This window comes from Haliotis rubra, unplaced genomic scaffold (genome assembly GCF_003918875.1).
Source record: "Haliotis rubra isolate DU_JTF1 unplaced genomic scaffold, ASM391887v1 Scf95, whole genome shotgun sequence".
Lineage (NCBI taxonomy): Eukaryota > Metazoa > Mollusca > Gastropoda > Lepetellida > Haliotidae > Haliotis > Haliotis rubra.
Window position 1 is genome coordinate 954,911 of NW_025767690.1, and position 24,598 is coordinate 979,508.

General features: G+C 40.4%; 1 protein-coding gene across 1 annotated transcript in view; it reads left to right on the forward strand.

Annotated features, from left to right (window-relative positions):
* LOC124264905 (phosphatidylcholine translocator ABCB4-like) overlaps nt 1-24,598 on the forward strand; it is an 89,146-nt gene that overhangs the window by 43,361 nt on the left and 21,187 nt on the right. Inside the window, exons 6-20 of the mRNA XM_046699687.1 lie at nt 458-576; nt 1,384-1,555; nt 2,254-2,425; nt 3,477-3,601; nt 3,970-4,147; nt 5,304-5,417; nt 5,576-5,686; nt 7,008-7,133; nt 8,228-8,431; nt 9,868-10,038; nt 11,068-11,229; nt 13,511-13,522; nt 17,960-17,984; nt 18,677-18,691; nt 21,808-21,878. Coding sequence (XP_046555643.1) covers nt 458-576; nt 1,384-1,555; nt 2,254-2,425; nt 3,477-3,601; nt 3,970-4,147; nt 5,304-5,417; nt 5,576-5,686; nt 7,008-7,133; nt 8,228-8,431; nt 9,868-10,038; nt 11,068-11,229; nt 13,511-13,522; nt 17,960-17,984; nt 18,677-18,691; nt 21,808-21,878 — 1,777 coding nt within the window. The remainder of the gene's footprint in view (nt 1-457; nt 577-1,383; nt 1,556-2,253; nt 2,426-3,476; nt 3,602-3,969; nt 4,148-5,303; nt 5,418-5,575; nt 5,687-7,007; nt 7,134-8,227; nt 8,432-9,867; nt 10,039-11,067; nt 11,230-13,510; nt 13,523-17,959; nt 17,985-18,676; nt 18,692-21,807; nt 21,879-24,598) is intronic.

Below are 24,598 nucleotides of genomic sequence, written 5' to 3' on the forward strand. Positions count from 1 at the left end.
ACCTTTACCGACCTGTGAAGATCCGGGTTAGAATTGGTCTTCAGCAAACCATGCTTGTCGTAAGAGGCGACTAACAGTATCGGGTGGTCAGGCTCGCTGACTTGGTTGACACATGTCATTGTATCCCAATTGTGTAGATGTATGTTCATGCTGTTAATCACTGGATTGTCTGGTCCAGACTTGATTATTTACAGACTGCTGCCATATAGCTGGAATATTACTGAGTGTGGCGTTAAACAACCAACCAACCAATACTAATTCATACCTCTACCGAGGCCGTTGGGTAGCTAGTGGTTAAAGCGTTCGCTTGTCACGCTGAAGACCCTGGTTCGAGTCCCCACATGGGTACAATGTTCGAAGCCCATTTCTGGTGTACCCCATCGTGATATTGCTGGAATATTGCTAAAAGCGGTGTAAAGCTAAACTCACTCACTCATACCTCTAATAACTGTTCCAGGAGTAAATGTACGGAGTTGGCAGCTTTCTATGGCAACAACCTGACCTGTACCTCCCTCCAGGGTGATTTAAGTTCAGTGTTCATGGACAAGATGGAGGAATTTTCTCTCTACTATGTCTGTGAGTAGTTTAAGTGTAAGAGACAATTAAAGTTTGTGTTACTGCTTGTGATACCAGTTGGTTATTTGGACCTTCTTCAAGGTCAGTATAGGGACGGTGGGGTAGCCTTGTGGTTAAAGCGTTCACTTGTCAAGCTGAAGGCCCAGGTTCAATTCTCCACATGGGTACAATGTGTGAAGTCCATTCCTGGTGTCCCCTGAAATGTGTAAAACCCGACTCACTCACTCACTTGAGGACAATAATCCGGCCTAAGTTTGTAGCAAATGTCAGTAAGAAATTTGAAGGTTGAACTAAATGAAAACTGCTTCATGCTGTTACAAGTGTAACGTAAGTCTAGGCTTTGTGGAGATGAATTGTTATCACTCATAACAGGATATTTAATTGGGTAGAGGCTTTAATGCTGAGTACCCATGAAGGTCCGGGTTAGAATATTGATCTTCAGTAACCCATGCTTGTCATAAGAGGCGACTAACAGGATCGGGTGTTTAGGCTCGCTGACTTGGTTGACACATGTCATCAGTTCTCAATTGCGCAGATCGATGCTCATGCTGATGACTGGATTGTCTGGTCCAAACTCAATTATTTACAGGCCGCCGCCATATAGCTGGGATATTGCTGAGTTCAGTGTAAAACTAAACTCACTCACTTAATAATCTAAAGGGCAGCTGCCAGTCTGAAATTGTCTTTGATTTAGCACTTGCACACTTGCGAAGGGTCATCTGAAGAGGGAAAAGGCTTCAAACTGACTCAAATATGACGGCTCTTGTATAAGATGAACATGTGTTTCTGTAATGCTATCTTCTTTAGATATTGCTCTGGGGGTCATCGTGTTGGGCTACGGCCAAGTTGCGTTCTGGATGACTGCTGCCGAAAGACAGTCACATCGGATTAGGCTGGCGTTCATCAAGAACATCCTCCGCCAAGACATCAGCTGGTATGATGTGAATGAAGTCGGAGAGCTGAACACCAGATTGTCAGAGTGAGTTTTGTTTTCATCTGGATGTTCCAATTGATGGTGGGGCGGTGGAGTAGCCTACTGGTTAAATATCGCTTGTCACGGCGAAGATCATGGTTTTATTTCCCATATGGGTACAATGTGTGAAGCCCGTTGCTGGAATATTGTTAAAAGCGACGTAAAGCCATACTCATTCACTCACTCACTTTCTCAAGACTAGACTGAGGCAGTGGTTATCCTAAAGTTAACGCGTTTGCTCACCACGTCAAGGACCGGGTTCGATCCCCACATGAGTACAATGTGTGAAGCCTATTTCTGGTGTCCCCGCCATATATTGAGGGAATAGTGTTAAAGGCGGCGTAAAACCATCCTCATTCATTCATTCTACGCGGAAACGCACTATGGACCTTCTAGGTTAGACTCTGGCGGTGGGGTAGCCTAGTGGTTAAAGCGTTCGCTCGTCAAGGCGAAGATCCTGGCTCGATTTACCATATGGGTACAATGTGCGAAGCCCATTTCTGTTGTCCCCCGGTTGTGATATTGTTGGAATATTGCTAAAAGCGATGTAAAAACAATCTTCACTCACTCACTTGATGACTGGATTGTGTGGCCAAGAGTTATTTTTTGTTGGGATATTGCTGGGAAATAGGTGAGTGATCATAATAAAACTAACAAAATGATTGTTATCAAATATGTGGTTGAGGTTTGTTTTGTGTTTACAGTGACATCAACAAGATCCATGATGGCATTGGAGACAAGATGGGTAACTTCCTGCAGTGGTTGGCATGCTGTCTCGCAGGGTTCATTATTGGGTTCTACTATGGCTGGAAACTCACTCTGGTGATCCTTGCGATCAGTCCCGCCTTGGTCGTCTCTGCCGGACTGATGAGCAGGGTGAGTGGACGGACGCGGTTTGACACTTTTACGCACCAGTGAATGCTGTTTCCCTGGCATACGACAGGGCGGTGGGGTAGCCTAGTGGTTCGTGTGTTCGCTCGTCACGCCGAAGACCCAGGTTCCATTCCTCAGATAGGTACAATGTGTGAAGCCCATTTCTGGTGTCCCCTACAGTGATATTGCTCGAATATTGCTAAAAGCGGCGTAAAACTACTCACTCAGTCACTGACATTAAGCATTGTATCCATATTTGGTATAATGTGAAATATTTTCCAGTTTCCTTTCGCCTAGAAGTAGTCACGTCATTGATGAAGACACAGATAGGCTCCCAGTCAGTTCTGAAAATTTACGGTATTACATGGGGAATTACCTTGAAGTGGTTTACCCAAACCAAAACCAGATCCATTTTAGCTGATACAGTTTGATATGTTGAATCAGCCTTTCTCTTGTGTTTGTACAATAGAACTTGAACTCGAAGCTGACGGAATATAATCCAATGGAACACTATTGAAAGTAGTGTTAAACCCATTTCACTCACCTGTGTTGTGGGAGAGTTGAAGGGCAGTGGTTCAGTTCAACAAACTGACCCATAGACGGACAGGTGGATAGACAGACAGACGGATAGTTAGTCAGACAGATGGTTAGAGTGACAAATAAATGGATGCATAGACTGATAGACAGGCAGATGGATGGACAGACAGGTGGATGGACAGCCGGTCTGTCGGACAGGCAGTTAGAGGGACAAATGAATGGATGCATAGACAGATGGACAGACGGACGGATGGATGGACAGGAAGTTAGATGGACAAATGAAAGGATGCATAGACCGATGGACAAACTCACAGATGGATGGATAGAGTCACAGACAGAGGTGAATGGAGAGATGGACGGACGGTCAGTCTGACAGGCAGTTAGAGGGACAAATGGATGGATGTACAGACGGAAGGACAGACTCACAGACAGATATATGGTTGCGCCTCAGTGTATATGCGCAATAACCTTAAGCAGATTGTGAACTCCATCACACCTCCCATGTTTTGTGATACAGCTGATGGCTTCCATGACCAGCAAGGAGTTAGCAGCGTATGCCAAAGCTGGAGCTATAGCAGAGGAGGTCCTTGGTGCCATCAGAACTGTCGTCGCATTCGGTGGACAGGAGAAAGAATGTAACCGGTAAGTCAATCATTATGTAATCAGTCAATCATTAGGTAATCAGTTAATCAAACCGAGTCTTCAGCTGTGGGTTGATACAAATAAGATTCCTTCAGGGACCATGACTTTCATGATTGGTGGTGTTTGTTTATTGCCTCTTTGTTTATTTCATCTTTGTTTATTTCATCTTTGTTTATTGCCTCTTTGTTTATTGCATCTTTGTTTATTGCACAAACAAACAACATCATCAAGAAAACTCTTCAAAACAATCAAACATAAACTTTGAGACATCCAGTGCATGCAAAACCAGTCTCACGTTGGTATCAGTGGAGACATATTCTTTGGCAAATAAGCCAACCATCATTGTGAAATGATACTTATTTCTTCAGGTATTCATCTAATCTACAAGATGCCAAAGCGTTTGGGATTCGGAAGGGCTACACCAACGGGCTGTCGCTGGGTTTGGTATGGCTGGTGATGTTTTCAGCTTACGCTCTCGGGTTCTGGTACGGCACCAAGCTGGTGAGGGAAGAGCCGGAGAACTACCAGGCTGGAAAGATGATCATTGTGAGTACGACAAGCAAGAGTACATGGCCATTTGAAGTTCTTTAGAACAAGGCTTTGTAGGGAAAGCCAGTATAGGTAAAGATGTTTCACAACTGACCAACATGATCATCATTCTTCATGAATGGGGTGGTGGGGTAGCCTAATGGTTAAAGTGTTTGCTCGTCACGCTGAAGACCCGGGTTCGATTCTCCACATGGGAACAATGTGTGAAGTCCATTTGTGGTGTTCCTTGTTGTGTCCGTCCGTCCTTGCACATTTGTCTTTTCCGGAGCAGAAGTCTAAAACTGTTCAATATTTCTTCACCAAACTTGGCACATAGATAGATCTGGTGGTGTACTGGTGTCTTTTGGTAGTTTTGGAATTCTGAATAAAATATTTTGGGCATTTCCATTGCAACAAGTTTGACATAGACTGAAATTGGTGATAGTGCTCCTTTCTGGAGCAGAACTTTAAAAACCTTTCAATACTCTCCTTCCACTTTTCTATATACACACCTAAATATTTGACATACTCATAACTTGTAGACATAATCATGAAGAGTATTTTGCCATTGTGGGGGATATTGATGACTTTGTCTTCTTGTTATATTGCTAAAAGCGGCGTAACTCTAAACTCACTCGCTCATGATATGATGATTGTAAGCTCCTAATGACAAGAATACATGATGATTGTAAGTTCCAAATGACAAGGCTCAGATGATTGTTTTGATTGCAAGTTCTTGAAAGCACTTGGACGTTATTGTAAGTTCCTAATGACTAGGGTACATATGATTGTTCTTCAAGACACTGGTACAAGATGATAGTATGAAGATGGATGTCATCAATGTGGTCTAAGATGCATCAATATTAGAGTTGTGATGATATATCGTAGTATCGATAATCGTGATACTTTTTCTGACAATAGATATATCGATACTTTTTTCTGTATCGTGATATGTATCGTTGAATTAAAATTGTGAATTTTCACCAGAAATTGATGGTCATGTCAAAATTTAAACTGTTTCTTGTTATCAAAATACACTTTTTTAAAGAAAATAACTAAAGATAGCATATCGTGATATGCATCGTATTAAATCGTATCGTTCCATGATATCGTAATAAGTATCATATCGTGAAATTTCTGTATCGTCACACCTCTAATCAATATGTTCTTGCAGGTGTTTTTCTCTGTGTTGATTGGTGCCTTCTCCCTGGGAAATGCAGCTCCAAGTCTACAAGCTCTAGCCACAGCACGAGGAGCGGCATACACAATCTACAAACTCATTGATCTGGTAGGTACAAGGCTTGTCTTAGCTTGTTTATGTAAGGCTTTTTGGACTTATTTATAGTGAGTTGGCTGACAGTGTCTATTCCTGTATTATTTGAATTGAGGAATCCTGTGGTTAAACTTACTGAATTTACTTACTTCCATTTACTTACTTCCTTGCAGGAACCAACCATAGACAGCAGCTCCCCTGCAGGGAAGAAACCACAGTCATTGAGTGGAACAATACGATTCAGCAACGTCCACTTCAACTACCCCTCCCGTCCAGATGTTAAGGTATTTAGTACTCGTGTGGTGTTGCATTGTACTGCCCATCAACCAGAAAAGAGATCGGGTCTTCAGTGAGCCATTCTTGTTGGAAAAATGGTATCGGGTGGTCAGGTTCACTGGCTAGGTTGATGCATGTGATTGTTTCACAACTTGATGCCCACGTTGTCAATCACTGGATTGTCTGGTCCAGACTTGATTATTTACCAGAGGACCAGATAAGCTGCGTATCCGGGGTAAAATACGCATATCAAATTTCCAATTACGCATTTAGAAAGTAATTGTTGCGTACCAATTACGCATTTAAAATGTTAGATACGAAAAAAGTTTAAAACAAATGCGTACGGAATATATTTATAAAAATCGCTTGCGTAATGAAAAAGACATCGATTGCTATCAAGTTGTACTGTTAGTATAGGACAAGTGTTGTACTGTCAGTATAGGATGAGTGATTTTTTATGAAATCATTTCCATTATATTTAACTTGGTTTTGATTAGGTATAAGGCAGAACATACCTGCTTAGTAAACTTACTCAAAGACATAATACTTAGGTGAGTAATATGACTGAAATACACACATATTTGAAAGCAGTGGGTAACGGAAAATGAAATACCCACTCAACATTCATAATACCCACTCCAACAAAATACAGTGGGTATAGTACCCACATGAGCTAAATCTTATCTGGAGCTCTGATTTACCAACCACCTTGGTATGACTGGAGTATTGATGAGTGTGGAGTCACACAACAAGCAAACAACCATCGTCATGAACAATATGATAAGATGTCACAAACTGAGAATATTATATATCTTAACAATAGCCCGTGAAAATCTGTGTTAGAATTGATCTTCAGTAACTCATGCTTGTCGTAAGAGGCGACTAATGGGATCAGGTGGTCAGGCTCGCTGACTGGGTTGACACATGTCATCGGTTCCCAGTTGCGTAGATCGATGGTCATGCTGTTGATCCCTGGATTGTCTGGTCCAAACTTGATTATTTACAGACCGCCGCCATATAGCTGGAATATTGTTGAGTGTGGAGTAAAGCTAAACTCACTCACTCACTCTGAACAGTAGACCCCAGTGAAGCTTCTTATAAGGGATGATTATTCCTTTTGTCTTGAAATGTCAGTGTGTAATTCACAGCACAGCCAAATGAGGGTCTCAACAGATTGTCTGTACATCAAGCAATTTTTGTTTTCACAAAGCTCTTCTAATATGACATTCCTAAAGACATACACCAAAATATGTATAGATGTCATTACATTTGAGGTTTAAGAGAAAACGTTCCAGATTATTGTGATGACAGTACCGCACACTATTTCAGATCCTGAATGGCCTGAATCTGGAGGTTCGTCAAGGCCAGACCGTGGCGCTAGTGGGAGCTAGTGGTTGTGGGAAGAGCACCACTGTCCAGCTTATCCAGAGGTTCTACGACCCATCCAGTGGATCTGTAAGTAAATCTTTAGCTTCAGGGTATTAGGTCACTGAGCAGGGTTGTTTGGCCCGTGAAGATCTGTGTTAGAACTGATCTTCAGCAACCCATGCTTATAATGAGAGGCGGCCAACGGTGAGGGCAACCATATGATATGTTCCCACTTCATATTCACGGGTACCACCCCAGGTTCTAAGCATAATTTATAGGTTTTGTGACCAAATCATGGAAGGCACCACACTTCAATTATATAAGCAGGGCTCAGTTTAAGAGATGTTAACCTACTTGCACCAGGTGCAACCTAAGATAAAAACCTAGTTGCACCTGACAAATTCCAGGTTCACTGCTTTTATTGCAATATGTAATGAAAGAAAAATGCTACTGAATTATTTAGATGTTTTATTTAGAAGTTTACCAACTAAAAACTTGACTTGCACCTGGTGCAAGTTGGACTAATAACTAGGTTGCACTTTGTAATATTTGGTTGCACCAGTGCAAGTAACAAAGCACTAGATCAAGCCCAGATAAGGTTTCACAAGTTTCTTTTTGTAAATGTGTCACTTATCTTGGCTTGATGATAAATTCTATTGTATGATATTGTCATATTTTCGCATTTTTATAAGAGTGATTTATTTTTTTAATAATTTATGGTTTTTATATTCCTACTGAAGAATGACTTGATAGAAGATCATGTGATACCAATATTTCATCATATTTATTCTTTAGAGAAGATTAAAAGAACATCCCCAGTTCCACAACGTGATCATAGCTCTCTCGGTAGCAGACAGTAGACTTACCCATGGCATTGTGAGGGGCAGTGGGGTAGCCTAGTGGTTAAAGCGTTTGCTCGTCACGCCAAAGATGTGGGTTTGGTTCCCCACATGGGTACAATATGTGAAGCCCATTTCTGGTGTTCCCCGTGTGATATTGCTGGAATATTGCTGAAAGTGGTGTAAAACTGAAACTCACTCACTCACTCATGGTGCTGTGGTCACTTTGTGAAACAGGACCCAGGTTGAATAACTGTATTTCTGTAAAGGTACAAAAATATTGGTATCAAGATATCCAGTTTGTTTTCTTCTTTTCATGAGTAACCTTGGATGAACTTTCAGGTCATGCTGGATGGCAATGACATTAAAGATCTCAATATCCGTTGGCTACGTGAACACATTGGCATCGTCAGCCAAGAACCTATCTTGTTCGGCACAACCATCGCTGACAACATCCGCTATGGCCACGAGGGCGTCTCGCAGAGCGAGGTAGAAGCTGCTGCCAAAAATGCCAACGCTCACGACTTTATCATGGGCCTCCCGGAGGTAAGTTGTTGCACAACAAGGTTTTGCAAAAACAGGCGTCGAATATATAACGTGACACAGTCTTGATGGATTTCCTCAGAAAATGTCTGGAGTCTCTGAGCAACATCATATGACACAAGTTAGCTGACATGACAGCATCTGAACTGTTAGATTTTATGTGTTTTGGGTGGTACTGATTAGGACTGCATTGTATTAATAAGGCCACTTGTATAGTGCTGAACTCCATGCAGCAGGGACAACATGATGAACATTACTACCCCAATAACCCAAGGTGCCTGTGAGGTGCTAGAAGGTTAATAGCCATATGACTTATACCACCGGGTACCCATTTTCTGCTGGGTGAACAGAGGCAATTTTGAACAAACTCACTTGCCTAGGGTGAGACAACATGTGGGACAGGACTGAAGTCCTGGAAACTCTCAGGAGTCAAGCTGCCAAACACGGTCACTCATCCAAGGACTCTCCATGCCCAACGTCGCGTAACTTCAACTGAATTTTGACCTGGGGGTCCTTTCACAGAGCAGTCAGGTGATCTTGAGTCACTAAAGTAACCTTGGTGCAATGTTAAAGAATGGGAGTTCAGGTTAACCTTAGTAAAAGTTGCTTTGTGAAAGGAGCCCCAGAGCTCTATGCACACACTAACAGTATATTAGGAAATGGATTTCAAATTGTGGTCACCTGTGAAGATCTTGGTTAGAATTGGTCTTCTAATGGGATTGGGTGGTCAGGCTTGCTGACTTGGTTGACAAATGTCATCGTATCCCAACTGCGTAGATTGATGCTCATGCTGTTGATCACCCTAACTCCGATAATACTGTAATGTGTATTGGAGTACTGATGCTCTATGGGACGGTGGGGTAGCCTTGTGGTTAAAGCGTTCGTTCGTCACGCTGACGACCCAGGTTCGATTCCCAACATGGGTACAATGTGTGAAGCCCATTTCTGGTGTCCCCTGCCGTGATATTGCTGGAATATTGCTAAAAGCGGCGTAAAACCAAACTCACTCACTTGCTCACTGATGCTCTCTATTTCAATATGTGGAAATACAGTGTATGACCAAAGCACAGCTCTAGCATTGATTACTTTATAAAATAAGTTGTGCTTGTACTGTACTTGACTTTTGTTGTGTTTAAATCTGGTGCTGATGCCTCTTCTGTAGCTGTTGGGGCGGTGGGGTAGCCTAGTGGTTAAAGCGTTGGCTCATCACACTGAAGACCTGGGTTCGATTCCTCACATGGGTACAATGTGTGAAGCTCATTTCTGGTGTCACCCACCGTGATATTGCTGGAATATTGCTAAAAGCGGCGTAAAACCAAACTCACTCACTCACTCACTCTGTAGCTGTCAGCCTCCTCTGTTGCAGAAAGGACTTCATTGTTCACATTGATCCATCCAGTGTTTGTTTCTTAGAATGCGTTTGTTTGTTTTGTTTTCAGAGGTACGAAACTATGGTTGGTGATCGCGGAGCCCAGCTGAGTGGAGGTCAGAAACAGAGAGTTGCTATTGCCCGAGCTCTAGTGCGAGATCCCCGTATCCTTCTGTTGGATGAAGCAACGTCGGCCCTCGACACCGAGAGTGAATCTATAGTGCAGGATGCACTGGATCATGTGAGTGATGAGGCTGGCATTTTCTGATACAACAGAAAGAGGTCACCAAATGGATGAGGTGGTCAGACTTGCTGACTTAGCTGACACATGTTATTTTATTCCAGTTGTGTTCATGTTCATGATGTATGCTCAGGGCTCGATTTAAGAGATGTTGACATACTTGCACCAGGTGCAACCTAAGATAAAGACCTAGTTGCACCAGCCAAATTCCAGTTGCAATGTAGTGTGTTCAAAGGTCACAGCTGATCCCTGTTTACATGAGCTGTCATAGCTGAGACGTGTCTATGAATAGCAATGTTTTGGTGCCATAGCTATTCAAAGTTTAGAAGAAAAGTGAGCTGACATATTTGTGTGTATAATGTTTGATTTATTTTTTATTTAATTCTCAGAAATTGACTTGCACCTTGTGCAAGTTATACTCATAACTAGGTTGCATTTTGTAATGTTGGGTTGCACCAGTGCAAGTAACAAAGCACTAAATCGAGGCCAGGATGTTGATCACTGGATTGTCTGGTTCAGACTCGATTATTTACAGAACGTTGCCATATAGCTGGAATATTGCTGAGTGCGGTGTTGGTCAACAATCCAACCAACCAGCTACCAAAGGGGTTTTATATTTCGATTGAGATTTATGTGGAGATAGCATGGTACATTGACATTGACCGCAGCCATATGGCTCGAATATTACTGAGCGCAGTGCTAAACAACTAGCAAACAATGTAAACGTTTGATCGGCATTGCTTAGAATTTTCACAGATGTGACGCAATATTAGGATATTGACTTCTTTATTAAACTGTAATGGCAAAAATCACATCCTATAATACAGTAAAATCTAGTTGTGATTCTGTCTATTTTGTTATTGTTCTTTTGGTCAATGGTTCACTGGATTGTCTGGTCCAGACACGATTATTCACAGACTGGAATATTGCTGAGTGAGGCGTTCAACAAGAAACAACCTGCTGGTCAGTGTTATTGGAAGCACAAGTTTTTCATTGTTTGTTTTGAATCTGTTTTCTGAATGTTTTTAGGCGCGAGAAGGAAGAACAACCATTGTTATCGCTCACCGTCTCTCCACTGTCAGGACAGCGGACATTATCGCTGGGTTTGATGGAGGTGTTATTACCGAGCAGGGCACTCACGACGAACTGATGGCCAAACAAGGCATCTACTACCAGCTTGTTACTAACCAGGTCAGCATTAGAGATTTACTCATTGTTAATATGTTCTGCAGTATAATAGTTCAAAAGTTAGGGTAGATCAGTCATCTTAGTTACATGATTTCACTTGGCAGAGTTCTGTCCCCTTGTCCAGCAGGATCCTATGTTCAGAGTTAGGGTAGCTCAGTCATCTTATATTTCACTTAGTTCTGTCCCAATCCTGCAGTATAATAGCTCCAGAGTTAGGGTAGCTCAGTCATCTTAGTCACACGATTTCACTTGGCAGAGTTCTGTCCCCTTGTCCAGCAGGATCCTGCAGTATAATAGCTCCAGAGTTAGGGTAGCTCAGTCATCTTAGTTACACGATTTCACTTGGCAGAGTTCTGTCCCCTTGTCCAGCAGGATCCTGCAGTATAATAGCTCCAGAGTTAGGGTAGCTCAGTCATCTTAGTCTTGGCAGAGTTCTGTCCCCTTGTCCAGCAGGATCCTGCAGTATAATAGCTCAGAGTTAGGGTAGCTCAGTCATCTTAGTTACATGATTTCACTTGGCAGAGTTCTGTCCCCTTGTCCAGCAGGATTCTGCAATATAATAGCTCCAGAGTTAGGGGATTTCACTTGGCAGAGTTCTGTCCCCTTCTCCAGCAGGATCCTGCAGTATAATAGCTCCAGAGTTAGGGGTAGCTCAGTCATCTTAGTCCTGCAGTATAATAGCTCCAGAGTTAGGGTAGCTCAGATTTCACTTGGCAGAGTTCTGTCCCCTTGTTGTCAGTATAATAGCAGGATCTTAGTTACTGCACTTGGCAGATAATAGCTGCAGAGTTAGGGGTAGCTCAGTCATCTTAGTTACATGATTTCACTTGGCAGAGTTCTGTCCCCTTGTCTAGCAGGATCCTGCAGTATAATAGCTCCAGAGTTAGGGTAGCTCAGTCATCTTAGTTACATGATTTCACTTGGCAGAGTTCTGTCCCCTTCTCCAGCAGGATCCTGCAGTATAATAGCTCCAGAGTTAGGGTAGCTCAGTCATCTTAGTTACATGATTTCACTTGGCAGAGTTCTGTCCCCTTGTCCAGCAGGATCCTGCAATATAATAGCTCCAGAGTTAGGGTAGCTCAGTCATCTTAGTCTCACGATTTCACTTGGCAGAGTTCTGTCCTCTTGTCTAGCAGGATTCTGATGCTTGCAAGATTTGCTTTGATTATGATCCTTGGTTTGTCGACATAGTACAAATTTTTGGTTTCACAACCAAATGACAATGATTAAAAGGTATACAAATTAGCACTAGCCCCTTTTGCAAATGTTTCACAAATGTGTCCTAAGGGCTGTATGAGTTGATATTCCTATCTGAATAAGTCATCAACGTTCAGACTTGAAGACATAAGGGTACTCTTTGTCCCTGAAACTATGCTAATTCAGTCCCTCCTGGATTCCGCAGTTGCAGAATAACTCGCAGAAATTACCTTTTTGATGCAGAAAAACGTCTTGTCCGCAGAAAACGAACTTTGATGCAGAATACCTGCAGAATTTCTCATTTGTCTGCCGTGAAATTTACTTCTTTTGAAAGTTGAATCAAGATTGACTATCAACCGAAGTGAAAAGTAGGGGTAAAGATCAAAAGTGTGATTGATTGCACAAAAATCAACTGAGACATTTGTTATAACGATATTTTCCAAATATCCACAAATAAAGATGATTTATTCATAAGGTAGTCTTTTCTTAAGCAACTTACAGTAATTTTGTTTGTTTTTTACAAGTTTTTACTGCAGATATGTTTGCAGATTTTTGCAAATGGGATGCAGAATTTACTTAAATTTCCCACGGAATTCGTTAAAAGATTTGTGGCGGAATCCAGGAGGGACTGCTAATTATGTAACTGATAGGACTGAAATACTGTTCAGAGTGGGCAATACCAACTGCTCTGAATCCTCATCGGCTGTGGGGTAGCTTAATGGTTAGAGTGTTTGCTCATCTCGTCGAGGACCGGGTTTGAAGTATACAGTGCGTGAAGTCCATTTCGTTCCCCGCTGTGATATCGCTTGAGTATTCCTACAAGCAGCATGAAACCTAATTCACACATTTTGTAAGATGTGCAGATATACGTAAACCTCACATTAAAATGGCCATGGGGTGGCCTAGTGGGTAAAGCATTTGCTCGTCATGCCGAGGACACCATTTCTGGTGTCCCTGCTTTGATACTGCTGGAATATTGTTAAAGGCGGCAAAAACCAAACTCACTCACGCTTTCACTATTACAATGTTCTTTAACACAGTAGGCCACTCTACCCAACTGCTAATGTTCAACTGTCTTTGTTTTCAGACCAAAGAAAGTGTAAGCATTCTGTGTCCTTAAGTACATGTGTTGTTAAATTGGTTACCTGTGAATAATGGCTGTAGAACACAATAAGGGGTTTGGTCCTATTATGTTTGATAATCTGTATATATTATATTAGTATGAAAAGTAAAGACCCTGCATGTTAGACAATAATTCCTTTGAATACCTTACCTCTATTACATCATTGCCATTTACAGAGATGCCAACCGCTATAATTTTATCATAAGTAAGCTACAAATTTTAGCCTCAAACTACATAATGATTGCACTATAAATTCTCGAAATTGGAAGAAAATTGATTAAAATTTGGATATAGAAAAACATATTTCGTCGATTAAATACATTTTCATCAAAAAGAGACAAGAAGAAATGTATTGCTGAATTTGGAAATCTGCTGTTTGGAGGTGTGTGAAATTAAAGTTTTACTCTTGATTAGTGTCATATTCTCTTTAATGATTTTAAGTATTTAGTTGACTACTCATTTTATGGTCAAACTACTAATTTTTATCCTTGAAACTACTATTTCCAACACTTTGGGGTTGGCATCTCTGCATTTATAAGTTCCCCATTTTGGTTTCATCACATCATAAAATTGTTTAGATTTTTAAAACACATCCTCTTATTTGTGATTTTATCAATGATTAGTTTTGAGGTAAACCCTATTCTCAGGAAGAAGTTGTGTCAGATTATACTGTGCTAAAAACTTAAAGGATCGTGAATATTTTGGGATATTTTGGTGTCCTCCCATTACGCAGACAGCCAGTTCGCAGACACCTTAAAACAACAACATTTACGGTTCAGTGAACAGATTATCTACTACCTGATACCTACATATTATAATGGAATATTCCAAATAAAAAACACAGGAACAAACTGAAGCTATATTATTTAATTTGAAAGATGGACGAAAAGATTTGTATTGCTGCAATATAAAAACAGTTTATTTTTATAAACATTTCGGTTTAACCTTCTAGTCTAACGGGAATCGGCATCATCATATTGAAAACATAAGCTTAGCTATTAGAAATTGCGACACTGTTCTATCATATAAATGAAATAAAGACAAATGTGAACCTAAATATTATTCATATTGACTAAAGAAGTTATATGTTTTGCACACAATAATATATATATATATATATATATATATATATATATATATATATGAGACGAGTGCACTTAATTACGATTTATTTAGAATTGATATTTAAAATATGACGCATCATGTTAATGTGGCCATGGATGTGAGAATATTTTTCAATTACTTACTTGAATGTCCATTGTATACTACTCAAAGACATAAACTGTTACAATCTTTAGAATGTATTGTTAAAATTAGAACACTGATTGGTATTAATTGTATCTTACATGGCAATGCAGGTGTCTCATTTACTGCAAATCAGAATGTTTTCAAATATGTACATATCTATATCTCTCCAACAAAACGTTTTCTCAGTTAACTTCTGTTGTACATGTACTACTATTGGAAGGGGGTCTTTTCTATCAATAAACACAATCAAACCTCTCAGTGACAAACCTGTTTTTATATTCGATAGTAATTGATAGTAAAATCAATTTTGAGAAGAGAAATCATTTATCATTTAATCACAACAAAGTTCTATTTACAATCAAACTTCTCAGTAACGAGCCTGTTTCAGACTCACCCTGCTCTACTCACTAGACAGTGGACTGTTCCATTATACCCGTAGGTGTTACCCTAATTAACCTTCTAGATCAGTGTCTGTCAATTGGGTGTCTGTCAAATGGGTGTCTGTCAATTGGGAGATAACCGATATTTTTGGGTAGTGAACACTTAGTGTACAATTTATGTAAAAATATATGTGCAATTTATGAAAATAATCCCCCAAAATAGTCAATCTCCCCAAAATGTTTTGTTAGTTTTGTGTTAGATAATCTGTGACAACGCTCTTTGGTTATCATCATCAATTAATCGATACAAAATATCATTTCTAATGAATTTTTCAGAAGAACAAAAAAAAAAAATCATGTCATAGTGCATAAAAGACGAACTAGAGGTGAAATTCGAATTTGATGTCCCACCTGTGTCTTAGTCTTTAGGAAAACATCTTTCCGGCTGAAAGATAAATTGTCACAGACTTCTGGTTCTATAAATCATTTTGAGCATTTGTTTGGAGAACGCTAGAATTTTGAAAGCAGATTCATGTCAAATAACAGAAGCCTTTTTATTGGCTGTTGATATCAGAGTTATGAGTGAAACAAATCGGTGTTTATTTGGTTATATGTGAGTTTGAATAGGTGACATCACTTCCTGAATGAATTCATATTGTTGATTGGTGCAGGGTTTGTATTCAAATAGAATGGGGAATTAGTACACAGGTACATCAACCGTGACGTTGTCCAAGATGTTCTCTATTATCATGGTTGTTGTATTCATATGCATCACTTCGGCATGTTTCCTTTTTCAACTGTTCTATAATTCCACTTTTAGCTAAGGTCAATTCTGTATTCAGCTTTTGCTACTGTTTAACAATGTTCTGCCTGCATGATTACAGTATCTAGATTTGTTGTGTTATTCAACCTTTTCCTTGCTTATATGTCCTTATTTTCTAATTTATTCATAAAGATTATTTGTGCATAATGAAATGGGGCAGTGGGGTAGCCTAGTGGTTGAAGCGTTCGCTCGTCACGCCGAAGATCCGGGTTTGATCCTTCACATGGGTACAATATGTGAACCCATTTGTGGTGTCCCCTGCCGTGATATTGCTGAAATATTGCTAAAAACGGAGTAAAAATAAACTCACTCATAATGAAATGATCAGTTTTCAATCATCAAATTCTTCGGGGACCGACCAATGTCAAATCATTTTCCACACACGTTTATCAAACATAAAAATTGGGTGTAGCTGTTATCAAGAAATCCCATGTAAATGCTACAGATGAACATTGTTGTGTCACACCCAAAGAACCTGGGAGAAATATTTTAACTGCTGTTGGTCTTTGACTCATTTACAACACAAAAACATTGATCTTTCTACCACAAATTACTGAATGGAATCGTTAAACATTTAATGCATCTTATTTTTGATTCAAGATACTAAATGATGCAACCTTGTACATTTGTGTCAAACAGTATAATTTAGTTACTTTGCCTCAAGTCTGAAGGCTCTAGTCTTGTAAGGAGCAGTGGGGTAGCCTAGTGGTTAAGGTGTTCGCTCGTCACGCTGAAGACCCGGGTTTGATTCCCCACATGGGTACAATGCGTGAAGCCCATTTCTGGTGTCCCCCGGGGTGATATTGCTGGAATATTTCTAAAAGCGGCGTAAAACTAAACTCACTCACTCACTCAAGTCTGAATGCTCTTGTCTAGTAAAGATCTGTTCAGTCCTGCAGCTGTTAAAACTGAAATGTTCTGAAAATTTCATCAGGATCCAAGTTCTGGTTAATGAATTAAGTGTTTGGTCACAATGCAGTGTAAGTTTGAGATGACTGAAAATTTGACCCATCGGATTTGACACATGAGACTTCAGACAAGATGGCGGTACTATACAGTCAGTAGGACACAACATTGTTCTGCTGTATATAAAATGTTGCATGTATCTTGCCAGGTAAACCAGGCTGTCATGGCTGGTTCTTTAACCCAGGGAATACTTTGGCGATGAGATTCAACTGACTTTCTGTTTTTCAAAAAACAAATATTTCACACTGTCCATGTATTTTTACCCATGAATACTGCTCCTGTTTGGAGCATTTCACAATTTTATAAAAAATCCAGAATTGCGTTACCGTGACTTTAAGGTTTTGACTTTTTTGGGTTCCAAAATTTTCTGTATTGCTTAAAACACCCGTTATTTTGTAATTGAATTCAATCTTGTGCAAGTCATTGAAATTTGACTTATTCAGTGTGCATTATGAATATTTTAATTGATTAAACTCTAATATAGCAGTTGAATAATTTAAAGAAATGTGAAATGTTTGTTTTGGGATCAGTTCCATTGTTCATGTTCCCTGGATTTGACCTTCCTGTTTTAAAACTTGCTTACTGCTTCTGTTGAATGTAGTGTTATGGGAACAGTTGCTTCAAGTATTACAATTTCATCCTCTGTAACCTCTTCACATTTTCTCATAGGCATGATTCACTCAAATCAGCCCCATAACAACCCCATATAACAGCAGATGCTGGAGATTGTCAAATAAATTCATCCTATTAATTTCAAGTACAATAAATTAATACATTGACCACCATCATTTTTCGCCTTTCATATCGTTCTTTCAGTTTAACCTGCTCGTAAATTGATAATTCTCTGCTTTACTTTAATATTGATATAACTTTCTTCTGTTAACTTCATCAGTATCATTTTAACATTTTAATATTCATTGGGGAAGGCTTGTAACAAAGCTCCTTGAAATTGACTGTTTTGAGGATTAAAACTGATAATTTCTCTCTTACTTTCAGACCAAGGCAAAGAAACCAGAAGATGGTATGTATTGTCCGTTTTGTCTTTGTCTATATGTATTGTCGGTGTACAAAAGTAAGACTATTAATCTGAAATAAACGCCTCCCTATAAGTCCTTGGATGCTTTCTGATCTTTCTTGTGAAAACAAAATCAGTGGCCACACTGGTTAGCTTAATATATTAGTGAGCTCTAATATATAAACCTTGTTCCCTATCACAAATTAAAAATATTCACTTAAAAAATGAGACCAATTTCTGCAAAGAGTAATATATCTTGTTATTTTGCTCCCCCAACTAGTTTGGAAAAGAGTCTGCAGCATTATTAGTATCAACATGCTAAATAAATATTTATATTGACTCTGATTGAAGTTTGAATGTTTTCTTGAAATAATTTTTATTTTCCTGCACCCAGATTCCTAATTGTATTTGTTAAAAAATATTTGTTTTTTTTTATGCTTCTGAAACATTTCTTGTTTTCTAATCGCATGAATAACTGTATAGTGTCTCCGTTACTTCAAAACAATTTAGTTTAACAAGCCTTCATCTGAGTGTTTATAATGCCTGTGACGAAGCATCATGTTGACGAGTAAGTAAACACTGACATCCAAAAATATACAATCTGACGATGCTATATCATGTTGATAATTTAGGTTTTAAGGTTTTTGTAATTATGTTCAATTTATGTCCCACATTTGTGTTTGTCATGCTTTCTGAAGAGGCTGCAACACCAGGTAAGAATCTTCACAGGTAACGCGATGAGTTGTGAGATTCAGTCAGGCAAAACTTTGTTACACAATTTTATGATTTTCGGTAAACCATTTTTGGTAGAGCCAAATGAACATATGCTTCTCGAAAAGAAATTTTATTTTACAAATTGTTTCATGTTACTGTAGGGGATGGTGGGGTAGTCTAGTGGTTAAAGCATTCGCTCGTCTCGCCGAGAACCCGGGTTCAATTCCTCACATTGGAACAATGTGTGAAGTCCATTTCTGGTGTCCCCCACCGTGATATTGTTGGAATATTGCTAAAAGCAGCGTAAAACTGAACTCACTCACTCACTTACTCATATTATTGTGACAGATGCCCCACAATCAACCACACCCGAAGTATAGACCATGTGATATTAGCTGGCCATAACAACAAGCAGAGATTGATGGGGATCTCTTTTTCCCTTGAATCCACATTTTTGGGTTGAAGATGACGGTTACTGCATGAGTGTTAGATACCATTTATTTTACGAGTTTTTTAGAAATGTATCTAATGAGTGAAAAAAAATGGTATCTAACAGGCCATTCTCTTCCCACAGAGGTTACTCCTGTCATATCTTCCTACATAACCTCTGTTCTAATACGGCCATATTTCCCGGTCCTCGTAAAATCCCCTAGCGGCAAAAGATCGCAACACGAATTATCTCCCTTCTTTCTATCCAATCAGAACACGTGTTACATCGACTTAGATTCAATTTGACTAACACAAGCAAATGCGGGGCCACAAATATCCCCCATCTACCGGGGAATTGTGTTGATGTTACACACAAGACGTTTAATGGCTAGCTTGTCCGTTGTCAACGAGGGCGATGGAGACGCCATTGATACGCCATTACATGACTGAGTTCTGTCTAGAAGAAACGTTTGCGCATCGCGCTCGGGAAGAGGTTCTAGTTTTCCCGAAGCATACGGAAATTACCGAGGCCTTGCGAATGATCACTTTTGAAACAACGTCGCTGATTGCACAACTAAATCGGCTTGTCTCCAATCACGAGCCTTGAACGCTGACACCAAGAAAGGGTCGTATTAGAACAGAGGTTATGTAGGAAGATATGACAGGAGTAACCTCTGTGGGAAGAGAATGCTAACAGGCATGAGAAGTAATCTTTTCCTGGCACATCCTAAAATCACACCATTTTTGCATCAAATGGACATATATTTTCTCAATTTTCGTGATCACAGTGGTGCATTAATACATAACACCATGGTCATTTAGGACATCATACGGCATCCTGCTTACTTGGAATATTTATTCTCTTTCTAAAACCGTAAACTTTTGGTCAACCTGGTCAAAGGATGACAATCTTATCGGTAGAGAAGTCAGGAAAGTGTCTGCCTTATCTGACCTCAGGTCGTCACCATGGAGTAGCCAATCATGGACCTGGAATTCAATCTCACAAGTACGTGTTTGATACCAGTTCCCTCCCATGAGTGAATGAGTGAGTTTGGATTTTAGGCTTGGGACACCAGAATCGGCTTCATACATTGTACCCATGTGGGAATTGAACCCAGGTCTTTGGAGTGATGATTTTCCTTATCCTGACTCATGCTCTTTTTGCTTGTCTTCTTCTTCTTGCGAACATAGTGGAACACTTGTATCTCTCCTAATTGAAGCTCCTTCAATTTAAAATCACTAATTAGTATTCACCACGAGTTACCTCCTTTCCACAAGTGGAGGGAGCGAGAGCGACCCTCTACCCATGTGCCTCACTCTCTCCTTCTTAGCCCAGTGAGCTGGGCGTGAGAGCGCCTGTGTCTCCGACACACTATATCCTTTGAATTATATTTAGTTAGTTACCTCGTATAGACATCTATAGAGGTTTAGCTAGTATCCTTCAGCGATTATATATTGATATTTAGTCGTTTTTCTACAGTTTATTCACGGGGCCGTGTTTGTTTCAGTGGATTACGTTGATGAAAATTCTGTACTATTGCAGATTACGTTTTTATGCTGCTGCTGATCCGCCTTTAATATGATATGCGGTAGCCATGTTTATTATATTCACATTGCAGTTCGCGGTACTAATTTATCAATTCTACCTTTTTATTAATATTTACTGCGTTTGTGCGCACAGCAGATAGGTGGCGTATGCAGAGTCTAGTATGACTGATACACGGAACCCTCGCCAGTCTACTGCTGTTGGCCGACTCCCCTCCCGTGTGGTGTTCGCTAGAGTGGTGGAGAGGTGTGGGGCGTAGTCCGCCATCTCAAAGCATCCTGCTTCCCCAGACATCCCATCGTCGCAGCAGAAGACTAGAGGGTTTTCTACTACATCTCAACAACCGAGACCGTTCCCATCGAGTTTTGGGCCTGTATGATGATCAGCCGGTCATCATACGGATGTACATCAAAGATTGACCGATGTCGGCACAGATCAGCATGCAGCCTGATGTACCAAGCGCAGATATCGATGATGTCGTCCTGAGGGTCCCATCATTACCAACACTCCAGCGCAGGCGTCGCACACCCAGGGCAGCGTCGACCTCTGAGGAAAATCAGCGAAGTCTACTAGGACTTTCTCAGCGAGATTGTTCCAGCCGATGACCTGGACCTCTCGATGATCAGCTGATCATCATCCCGGCGTCACGCCACAAGAAGCGACCGGTGACAGCTACAGCGACATCAGCAGAGATCACCATGCAGCCTGATGCCTCTACACTGATGTCGGACGATTTTCGGTGGACCCCTCCATTAACACACGCCAGATAAAGCACCGGCGACCTGCGTCGCAGACCATCCCAGAAGACATGATCGACAAATTATGAACATCATGGAGGACCAATATCTGCGGTAGCAGGGTCGAAACCAGCGAAGGCTCCAGCGTGAACAACACCCAGAGGCACCCCGTCAGCGTAGCAGCCAGGGCGATGTCACTTCGGCGAAGGAAGTCACGGACCACCTTGGCGAAGGACCTAGATGTACAGCCAGCGAAGGCGAAGGCAGCGGCGGAAAGGACCTAGATGTACAGCAGCCGGCGGCGGAAAGAACCTAGATGTACAGCCGGCGAAGGACTTAGCGAAGGCAGGATAAATCATCACCTTATGCGGTTTCATCCCTAGATGTGGACTCGGACCATCAGACATCGCGGAAGCCAGCCGAAGGTCATATCGTCGTTCCCCGGACGGACGCAGAGGAAGCAGCGAAGGCATCGTGAGACACCTGAATCAGATCATCATCATCTAGAAGGACATCGAGGGACTATACAAGAGCTTAGCGAAACTATCAGCGTTCCCCTCACAAGTCTCGAGAAGATCAACCCATAGACAAGTTGATCATCGATATCAAGTATAAGAACTACAATCGTATATTGGTTCTGTTGAATCCATGGCGAGGCGTATGTTAAGCTGGCCTAAATAGATCTAGAGCGATCAATTAGACACTTATCACCAGACTTAAGTAACCACGACTTACTGAATATGATAAGATGATCCATGCGGCCCTACTTAGGCAAAGCAGCCGATCCACATCCTGTTAAACACAGAGGCTGTTCCGCGAAGCAAAAGCTCATATATATATTTATATATATATATATATACTAATCGGGCTTTGACTTCGACACCTTAGCGATGGTCGCGAAGGCTAAGTAACTCAAGTCTACTTCACCCAGAAGATCTAGAAGGGATGCCGAGAACTTAGCAGCGAAGTCTCGGCGTTCACCGAGGAAGTCTCCTCCAAGGTTTCCATATACTAGCCACTTTCGTCATATATAGCTACTTTCGTCAGTCCGTTCAAGGCGTCGCATAAGTTGATTATCAACTGTATGCCAGATGCGATCTATAAGCCTCTGCGAAGATAATTGCTCAGGCTATTTACAACACAGAGCGTGGCTGTATTATTAGTCAGCGACATTTCATAGATCTTCACAGAAATCAACTATTCATTATAAATTGCTAATATACAATCCCGGACGGCGATCACGATTATCTACATGCGTGACCATTACGCATATCTGCGAACAATTCAATATCGAAATTGAACAGCAGCCTTGTTACAGCGAGTATAACTCTTAATCGTCAAAGTTTCTGAGAAGAAATATGTACAACAAGTTCAGCGTTAATTCTACAATTATGGCGATACATTCATGTATACAGTCTACAAGCTCACAACTTGCAAGTTGTTTATACCCTTATATATAAGGAAGTGAATTATATTCAAAACTGAAATTACTTTCCCGACAACCAGGAAAATAACCTACCCAGCATAAAATTACAGGCGAGATATTTCGGCGGAGGTTTTCAGCGGTTACCATTAACCCTCGAAACCGTGGTCACTTTCGGATAACCGGGAAGCTACGGTGAAGACCGGCGTTTATGCTAATATCAGCGGCGACAAGAATTTATTCAAGGTGGGTTTTTCCGCTACACGGTGACATCACAGCGGGTATTATACAGAATCAAAATGCCTTGTTCTGATTGGACGCGAGGGACAGCGACCTACACAGAGGTCGATCTCTATTCACAGTTCAAGACTTACGTCACAAGTGACAACTATATATCAGTGAGCGAGCAAGCCTCATTACAGTCCAGTTAACCTGAACATTCATGATTAGACTGCCTTTCTTCAAGTTAGAGACCTCCCTGTCAAGTTAAGGCGAGGGATCGGCAGTCAGAAGCGATTTTTTACATAAAGTTCAGCGAGGACAGACACACCTGGTTGTGCACCTACATCGTCAAAGGACTTAGCTTGGCGAATTACCTAGGCGAAGATACAAGTGGATCTAAATCCACAGCGTTTCAGACTACAGCTGAATTTCATCAAGCGACTAACACAACTAGATGGTTAGTAAACCTACTAAACTTCTGTTTGGAGAATAAAGCGGAAATTTCCGCCCAACCTGGGGATATGAATATAGTGCTCCAACACCTCACAAGTGAGGTTTATGAACAACGCCTGGATGACATACTTGGACCCCATGATACGATGATTCTATCAAGATGGCCAGCAAGAGCACTGTAAATTTATCTCCACCAAACCAAACAGGAGGAAAAATGCAACAGATTATTTCCTCTATCATCAACTTCGCAGAGTGAAGTCTCATGTACTATATCTCCATTTGGATCAGAACTGTCATACTCGTGCATATATGCGGATGGACCTATTCCGACCCTCCATGAGCTTAATACTCATGATATTATATAAGCTAACTTCTACAATTGTTCTACACAAATGTGATTGAAATAATGGAGGGTTTATTTCTGGAAATCCGATATGGTGGTTGCAAACCATTATCTGAGAGATATCACCACCGAGGGCGTCTCAGGTATACACCAATTCGATCCCATGGTCCTCGCACAACAGCTGACAGTTCCTCGGAGAAGATAAGTCAATCTAACAGATTTTTACTTATCTTATAACAATACTAAATAGCTTCATGCTATATATAATTTACTTAAGTTCCTTTTATCATCACAGTACTATGATTATTACATCATACAATATATAAGTTAACAACTCTACAGAGTTTGTTATTATATATATTTACCTTAAGTTATTCATATCTTAAGAGTAATACTATGGTTACATGATAAATGCATTAGCTAACAAACTCTACAGAGTTTTTGGCTATTTATACATAGCTTAAGTTAATTAAGCTAACAAACTCTCTGGAGTTTTACTATTATATAGGTAACTTAAGCTAATTATACCTTAAGCATAGTACTATACTCATATTATTAAAATATATTGGCTAACAAACTCTAAGGAGTTTTGCTATTATATAGGTAGCTTAAGCTTATTCATATCTTAAGCTTAGTACTATGTTTATATCATATAAGTAGATTAGCTAACAAACTCTAAAGAGTTTTTGCTATTTGGCTTAAGTATCATCATATTTCTAAGCAATATGGTTATATTATAACATGTATTAGCTA